This window comes from Molothrus aeneus, chromosome 2 (assembly GCF_037042795.1).
Source record: "Molothrus aeneus isolate 106 chromosome 2, BPBGC_Maene_1.0, whole genome shotgun sequence".
NCBI lineage: Eukaryota > Metazoa > Chordata > Aves > Passeriformes > Icteridae > Molothrus > Molothrus aeneus.
This window is the reverse complement of record NC_089647.1, coordinates 27,258,680-27,267,555: the sequence shown is the minus strand read 5'-3', so window position 1 is coordinate 27,267,555 and position 8,876 is coordinate 27,258,680. Positions and strand designations below refer to the sequence as shown.

The following is an 8,876-nucleotide window of genomic DNA, read 5'->3' as shown; positions in this document are numbered from 1 at the left end:
CAGTGAAGAGAACACGAACACGCAGTCAAAGATGCCATCTGAAGTCAAAAGAAATGTTTATTGTTATAAATGCATTTGTCCAGCTCAAGTTCCTTTCCAGGACTTTTCCATAGGACTGAGAACACAAGCAAGCTGGTTTGGTATTTTAAACTCACACACCCTCTACGGGACATTACACGCTACTGCTGCAAGAGGATGAGCATGATTACCAAGGGAATGTTTGTTTCAAACTACTGTAAGCCTCTTTCTCTTCCTTGCAAAATTGCTTCAGCTCAAGTCTCTCATCAGGTCATTGCCCATAAAATACAAAGTACAATTTAAATCTACACATATATTTACAGTTGCAAAACAGCACAGAAAAGACTGAGGCTTTCCTCTTGTTCCTTGCTGCAAATATATGAGTGCTGGTGTCATTCCCCTTCTGATTTCCAGACCAAGGAAGTCCACAAACAGGACTCAGCCACAGTATTCTCTTTAGGTTGCACTAAAGCCTAAGTTAAGTTGCAATAAAAGTAGGGTTTACATGAGTGCAGGTAATAGGAGAGCCCTGTGACTCTCAGGTTTGGAGATTGCACAGGAAGGGAATGGCATAAAAGAAATTGATTTTCTACACCATGACTTTAAAAAAAAAAGACACTTTTTTCTGCCTTTGTTGGCGCAGGAATCAACATTTTGTAGCCTGTAGAAAATGCACATAAGAACCAGCCAGGGAAACACGGCAGAGAAGGTTGTTAGAAATAAGCCAGTTCATCGTGCTTTGTCTTGCTGCCCTGGTAACTGTGGAGGCTCAGCTGCTCATTCTCGTGGGGGAGGCTCTTGAACACCCTCAGGTGCATGAACTCCTCATTCCCAACATGGACCTGCAAAGCATGAGACCCAGTGAGATCGCTGCAGGGGGAGCAGCCTGCAGCAGGAGGGGTGGGAGAGGCTGGGCTGGTTTGAGGATGGAGCAGCAGACAGGCAGTAAGAAAAACCACTGGCTTGTTTTAAACCAGACTAGGAGCCATGACTTTGCAGAAATACCACCTAATTTCCCATGAAAATGGAGAAAAGATCTCTCTATTTAACAGATAGGGAGAGGGCTGGGAGGTGGATATTTGTGGTTTTTTAATGCACAATTCTTTTTCTTATTAAGGTCAAATCGTAAGCATTATCCTCTAGTTAAGAAAGGGAAAAACCCCACCATTCCAAAGATTATACACATTAATATAAAAGAAACAACCCAATGTCCTCTACCTTGATGAAGTAGTTTGTTCCAGCAACCAGCTGAGTTTTAAACTCCACTGCAGTGAAGACATCAAAGGTTTTCCCTTCTTTTTCTTCTATCTGAGCTTTTACCTTAATGAAACAATAGGTTCTTTAGAAATGATGAAAGATTCAAGTATTTAGGACTTCAGGCTTACAGTTCACTGCTGCTGAATTCCCCAACACAGAGTCCCTGCTTTTCCAAGACATTAAAAGATCAAAAGGAAGTTAAGTTTTGTGTGAAAGCAGGACCAGGAATCTAGGGAGGTGGCAAAGCTGAGTCGGAGGTGGGAGTCAGTCACTACAGGCTGACGCCAAGTCTGGAAAACACTTGGCAGTTCTTTCAGCATGTCTGCTGGAATTTGTGTTTTCAAACTGCAAAACAGCGCTCAAGAAGTCAAAATAACCTGTCAATAACCTGTCCAGTACCCAAGAGAGAGCCATGAACTCCTGAAATACAGCTCTTCTCTCCTGCACTGAGCACTATAACACATTGTGGATATATGGAAAATTCTTGGTCAGGAAAGCAGAAAATTTCAGCCTTTGTTTTGCAGAGCAAGATGAGTTAGTCTTGGAGTCCTTGCTTGCAAAGTCCTTGCCTGCTCCAGGCTGCACCTGTGCTGCATCATTGCATAGCCCTCCCTTCACTCCCAAGGCAGTAGTACCAGCAATAAGTAGATCCTCCAGCTATATGGTGTACTTCTCCTTTTTCCTAAATACAAGGAATATACACAGATCTACACTCCTGCCTAAATCCCACAGGCTTCCTTGGCAAAAGACAAGTGCCAACTTTCCACTGGGCAGGTGCTGTAGATGAAGCAGGAACAGAAGAACCATTCCTGCAACAGAGTTATGCTCTCCCACCTCTCCAACTCCCAGAACTCTGGTGCCTTTTCAGTGACCATCCTGTCCCTGTGTCCATGCTTTTTACCTTCTCTCAGAGGCCATACCTCTACATTCCTTCCAGGTTATCTATCATCAGTATGTCACAAGCAAGATAATGATGTTTGGACACTCTCCTGTTTGTTTTTTGCCATACAGAAATCCAAGCTGCATTCTGAGATGCACTGAAGGGCACAGCCCCAGAAAGCGCCATGATTCAGTCCCGCCTCCTCCCCTTCTCCTGAGTCAGAGGTTGGAGCAAGTGGCTTCAGTTTTCATCACACTTTTACAAATTTTAAGCAGCAGGGCAGACTTAAGTCTCCCACTGACCCTTTCCTGTCCTGTTCTCCTTTAGCAATCCTAGGCACTGGGCAGCTTTGGTTTCTGAGGTCACTACATCACCCCAGCTCAGCACATTTTGTATTTCCACCAGCGAGCTGAACACTGGGCCCTGGGTGCAGAGAGCTCAGAGTCCTGCAGCTGCAAACTTGTCAGGGTGTTTGTGGCAATGAGTCACCACAGCATGTGACAAATGAGTACCCTGAGTCAGTGTGGAGAGGGAGATCCCAGACAGAAATACTCTCCCAAAGACCTGATCTCAGTCTGGATTTGGGAGTCCTGGAGGACAGGAGCCAGCACTGTGTCCTGCTAGTACCAAAGTTAATGGCATACTGGGCTGCATCAGCAGGAGCCTAGCCAGAAGACAGGCGAGTGATTATTGCCCTTTACTTGGCCTTTGTTAGAAAATGTGGAATCCTGTGCCCAGTTCTGGGCCCCCAGTACAAGCCAGACACCAATAAACTGTACTGAGCCCAGTGAAGGGTGACCACGAGCACTCCATGAGCACACCAGGATGGCTGGAACACTTGTGCTGTGAGGAGAGGAAGAAAATGAGCTTGCTGAGCCCAGAGAAGAGAAGGCTTTGAAGAAAACTTTCCAGTACCTACAAGAAGCCAGGGTGTTTCCAGGGATGAAACTTTCCAGATGCCAGAAGAATGAGACACAATGATCATAAACTAAAACTGGAGGCTTAGACTGGATATAAAGAGAAATATTTCCCCTGAGGACATTGCTGCAGTACAGCAGGAGTGTTCAGAGAAGCCGTGCAGTTTCCATCCTTGGAAGTTTTCAAGACCTGACAGGAGAAAGCTCCGAGCAGCCTGAGGATGCTGACCCTGGGCTCAGGCAGGAAGTGCAGTCCCTTCCCACCCAAACAATCCATGACTCAGTCACAGGGCTGGAAATAGTCACGCTCTGAAGGCTCTCCACTGTCCTGCACTCCCAGAGCAGTTAAAAACAGATGGTTCAGAATCACCCTGGATAAGCTCTGCCACATTTACCAGTGAGAAGCCAAGGCTGAACAGGCCTGGGTGGAAATCCTTGCTGTGAGGAAGCTGTTCCTATGGGATTCCTAAGCCAGACACTGCCAAAGGAAGCCTTCCTGCCCCGTGTGACACTACACCTGCTGTGGGTCACAAAACTGAACAGCATTCGGCCATCACAAGGATTCTTACGAAACTGTAAAATGAAGGCAAGAACTGGAAAAGCAGGAACAGGGAATATGTTTATGGCAAGCAAACTGGCAGGCTGTAATAAACCTCCACAAAGACCTGACTTTAAGCAAACAAAATGATTTGAGAAGGCTACCTTGTTTAACAAAATTAATGTTTTCTCCAGCAGTGTCCAGATGAGGATATGAGTGCATGGGTAAGTCTCAAGTTTGGGTTTTCCCACCTGTATTTAATTTAAGCAAGTAATTTAAACTGGCAGTCAAAACTCTAAAGTATTTAGGTGATTTAAATGAAAACATGAGATTTTCGGTTAATTCTGGTCACTTCTGAATCCAACAGGGTTTTGTTTTTGGATTACCAAACCACTGCAGTGTGCTACAGAACAGAAAGTCAGGATTTCAAACCTAATTTTAAGCCATGTTAATTGTATATCTGCATCACCTTTAACATGACATGTAGGCCTTTTCAGGTCAAAGCAATAATTATGACTCTCAGCAATTCTCAATCGTGTGCTTATTGCTGCAAACTCAGGCTGGTGCTTAGGAGATGCACATATCTCTCCCTTTTCCTAAAACACAGAATCCTCAGACTGTACAAGCTAAATGTTAACTTCAGTGGCTGCGGTGCTCTGTATGTGTTTGGGAACTCCTGCCTGGGGAACAGGCCCAGGCAATGACAAAAAGTGTCAGAAGCTGGAGCGCATCCTTCATCTTAGCTCTCCAGCTTACCACATCCTAGCCGACAAAGCCAAAAAGCAGAAGGAACTTGAGTTTCCATGACAAAAAGAGGAACGTGTGCTTTGAAAGAACTTAGTTGCACAATAGCATTTTTAGAATAAAAGCGTGTGGTCCAATAACATGAGCGGTAATCTCAGGTACTGTAAGTAGCATCAGGATTTGGAGCTAGCTGTGGTTGGAGCTGAATTCTGTGTTGGGGAAAAGCAGAAGCAGCGAAGAAGCTACCTTGCTTTATTCCACGTTTCACCCCCTCAAAAAAACAAACAATCCCCCCCTTCCCAGACAAACAACAAAGAACCAAAACCCCACACGTAAGCACAAGGTTCAGAATCTGTAAGAAGCACAGGAGCTCGTTCCCCGAGCTCAAGGCAATGGCTCTGTCGGGTTTCCCCGCGCACCCAGCGCTGCCCGCGGTCCCTCTGGAGTCCACAGGGACATGCCATGCGGGCACAGGGAAGGAGAGCTCCAGAAGCCGGCGACTGCTCCGCGCATTCCCCATTCCTCCCACCTTTTACACCGGGGGGCGGTGTCTCGGCTCAGCCGCGCACAGCAATGGCCGAGCCCACGCTGGGCCCCGCACAGGCCCCGCACGGGCCCTGCCCCGCCGACGGGGCCCTCCCGGGCGCGCCCGGCCCCTCACCTGCTCCGCGATCCGCTGCGTCTCCTCGGTGGCGGGCCGGGCCGCCGAGGCACCCCCGCACAACATGGTGGCACCGCTCCCCTCCGGGCCGATCCTGCCCCTCGGCAGGGCCGGGGCGGTGTCGGGGGCGGTGCCGGGCCCGGGGCTGGAGCCCGCGGGCGGGGGCTCGGCGGCCGAGGCGGCGGCGGCGGGCGGGAGCGGCCGGGCCTGGCTCCGGCCCCGCCCAGCCGGGGAGGGGCCAGCGCGGCCCAGCGCGACGAGGGCTGCCCGCGCTCGGCCGGGGCATCGCGGCCCGACGGCCGACTGAAGACAAAACCAGCCCAAAGCGACACTTGCCGTGCAAGCTGCCAGCAGGATTTATCCTGCGCCCTGGACAGAAGGGCTGCGGCCGATCCTCAGCGAGCGGCGCCTCCGTGACAGCTTCGCGGGAGGACAGGGCCGCCCTCAGCCGCTGTTTTGCCTTCCCCTGTGCCACCTCTCCCAGCAGCGGCGTGTTCCCTTAGCCGCATGGAAAGGTCCATCTCCAGGCTCCTGTCGGAACCCAAGAAATTCCTCTGGCTGCCCTGGAGGACTCGAGTCCCTCCCCAGGGGGCTAAGAGACCTTGGCACAGAGCCCAAAACCCCTGTGCCTTTGATTTAGCCCTTAGAAAAACAATTACCAACCTTATATGTAGAATTAAAAGCCACGAAAGTTTAAGTAGAATGATAGTGAATTTATCACAGGGTGAAAAATAATTTTTGGAGCTTTTAGAATAAAGGTTCAGGGGGCAAGATGGAGGAATCTGGGCATGTCCAGCCTTTCTCCTTCTTCTTCTTGGCCTCCATCTTCTGCTGTGATGTTGGCACTTTTAGATTGGTTTAGAGTAGAAGCTCACTGTCTTAACATGGGTGATAGGTATTGGAAAGTTACTGTAAATAGTGTACACGTAGTTTTTAGTATAAAAAGATAACACCGCCTCTGAGGTGGGCAAAGTACCTCTGACTGTCTTGCTGAGCAGACCTCAGCAGGTCAGGAGAAAGAATTTTATAGATAAGATACAATAAACAATCTTGAGACCGAGAAATGAAGAGTTCTGACTCCTTCTTCGACTGCCAGGCTGGGAAAAGAGACTTTCTAACGTATCTTGGGGTCACTCTGACCAGCTAGAGTCCCGAGAGGCTCCCTCATTCACCACGTTCATCATTCCCTCTCTCAGGCTGATTTTGCCGCTCCTCAGCCAGCAAGCTGAAGGCAGTGGTGAATTATCCAGCCTCTGGGAAATCCCTGAGGAGATTTTAGTCTGAATGTTCAGGTCTTTACCTAAATTTCCCCACAATTTAAGCATCCACTCTTGCAAAACCAACAACAAACACCTACCTTCCTCCTGCTTTGCAGCACCCCTTGGTAAAGTTGGTCAATATAAACCTAAATTTAACAATAGCAAGTATTGCAAACTGAACAGAGCTCATGGACTGAGAAGGAGGACACAGTGACCAGCATGAAATATAATGGGGAATTTTCTTTCCTCTGGTATCATCTATAAATAAATTATTTGATGGGGCTTTGGGTAGGCAGAGTTCTGCCACGTTTGTCAGGAGACTGGGGATGAAGGGTTGGGCTCTTCACTAGGCTGCTTCCCAAGTTTTCCAGTGGAAATCCCACCAGAGAGCTGATACACTTTTGTTGCTTCACTTCTGGACAGTTCAGGAAACCCCACACAGAGGCAAGCTTTCCAGTGGCTTTTTGAGCCACGGTGGGTGGGATGATGTGTTCACATGGGCATCTTCTGGTAGGAAATGTCAGTGGAGGTTCTCAGGCTCGTGCTTTCAACAGATGAATGTTCCCCAGCATGGCTTCATCAGTGTTGTCATGTGTGATACACTGACAGGCATTTCGACAGGTGCCTGATCAAGCCTTGTCCTCTACTGGACTTGATAGAATGAGAACATATCCCCCTCTTTGTGCATGGGAAAGGGGTTTGGTTACAAAGCACCTTCCCAAAGGGGTCTTTTATTAGTGAATTTCCCTTGTGTCCAGCGTGTGTGTCACTGCTATCAGCTGTAGCAGCAGCTCTCATGCAGCATTGGAGCTGGAGGCTTAGGGCTCCACATATGAGAACAGGGAGGGTGGAAGGGGCTTCCCCAGCAAATACAGCACAGTTGGCCATGCTAAAATATGATTGCAGCTCTTGGAGACTCATTGTGTGGCAGGGTATAAATTCCTTTAAAGTAAATGTAAAGAATGGAAAACACCCAAGGAATGAAAAGCACCCAAATGTCAGTATCATCTGCTGTATACATAGCTAGTGAATATTGCTCTCCAGACAAGGCAGCTGATGGTTTCTTTCTGTTTCTTACATTGCCTGTGTTCCTACACAGTCTTTGGTTTGTAAATTGTGCTGTTTTCATTTCACACATTGAACTCTTACAGGTTTCAGTGCTGTCAGCTTCACTTCAGGGGCTGTGGAGCTGGGTTTGCTCCATTAGGAAGGATTCACTTAGCACTAAAACCACTCAGCTATTGGAATTTTTGAAAGTGTAGCCCGTAACCAAAATGACTTTTTTAGGCCTCTCTGCCATCTAGTGCTCATCCCTGTTCGTGCAGTGAGACTCAGGAGACCCCGGGGCTCAATTCCATACCCTAATCTGTGCCCACGAGCCACATTCAGCAGCCTGGGGAAGGGACCTAGTTTTCAGAAGCAGTAAGCAGCTCTTGGCTGAGTCCAGGGGTAGAATGTGGTTTCCAAAATTTGGGCTAGAAGGATTTGTGTTTTCAAACTCAACTTTTTTTTTTTTTTCTCCCCCAATCATCTGAGCCAGTTTTAATCAAATATTGTCATTTGCAAGCCTTACAATTATAGTTGGGTTGGTTCTTATGTGGTGTAGTTAAAATTTGAGCCCACTCCAAGGGGGATGTAACAGATCAACAAAAGGGTTAAAACAACTTGTCTGAATAGCCTGCTTCCTGGGGTTCTGGACTTCCACTTTGCTCCTGTAAGTCAAAACTCCTCTTCCTTGTCAACAAGTGGAAGTGGCAAAACAAAGTTTTTATACAGTAATGTCACCTGTAAGTTTTATTTGCCTGCCCTGGCAGAAGAACAACCAAGCAAAAACAGTAACAAGAGAATTGTGGTGTTTTCCCCAATGCATTCGAACACAGTCCTTTTGTCTCTGCTCACACTGAGCTGCAGGCTCATCTACCTTTCTAGAAGAGGTCTAGACTACCTTCATGCTTAATGAGGGAGGGCATTGACATCTTCCTGACAGATGCCTGTTCTTCCACGGGGAATCTGGGAAGAGGGAATTAAATTCTGCAATGTAACCCTAGCCCCTCCTGCCAGGCTGTCCAGGGGTGTTTTTCCTCTCATCAGGCTGCAACAAATCTCTCTGCTGATGACTCTTTACAACTTTTCCAGCATGAATCAAAAAGAACGAGACATGAGAAAACCAGGGGCACTTATATCTGCTTTAGGAAGAGTGGGACAAGAGTAATCCAGTTCTGCTATGATCTCTGCTGACATCCTTAGTGTTTTTCTTTGGGTACAGTCCACCATTCTTGTGCTAGGTGCCCTCTCTTCAAAATGGGAAATAACCTAGTAGGTGGCTTTTAGGAGCAAAACTGTATCCAGTTAATCCATTTGTCCCTATATGTGTCCAAGAACCTAGGCCTGAATGTCTGTCTCACAGAGAGCAGCACACACACTTCTGATATTCACCTACTCCAGTGATCCTACTACCACAGCTGGGGGCTCCCCCTCCATCCCTAACTCCTCCATTTCTCCTTGTTCCATCTGCTGTGTCAGGCCCACCAGTACCGCCAGGACTGTCGCAATGCTCCGTGTAGGTGTGAGGCAGGTTAATACGGCAAAGCACAACGCTGAC

General features: G+C 47.9%; 1 protein-coding gene across 1 annotated transcript; it reads right to left on the bottom strand.

The window, feature by feature from the left end:
- Nucleotides 1-39: 39 nt before the first annotated feature.
- On the bottom strand, nt 40-5,200 carry LOC136571623 (cystatin-B-like). Its single transcript, XM_066572148.1, has 3 exons — nt 5,016-5,200; nt 1,237-1,338; nt 40-860 (listed from the first exon to the last, which is right to left on the bottom strand). Exons 1-3 carry the CDS (start codon nt 5,079-5,081, stop codon nt 732-734), a joined length of 297 nt encoding a protein of 98 aa, XP_066428245.1. The 5' UTR covers nt 5,082-5,200; the 3' UTR covers nt 40-731.
- Nucleotides 5,201-8,876: the final 3,676 nt, after the last annotated feature.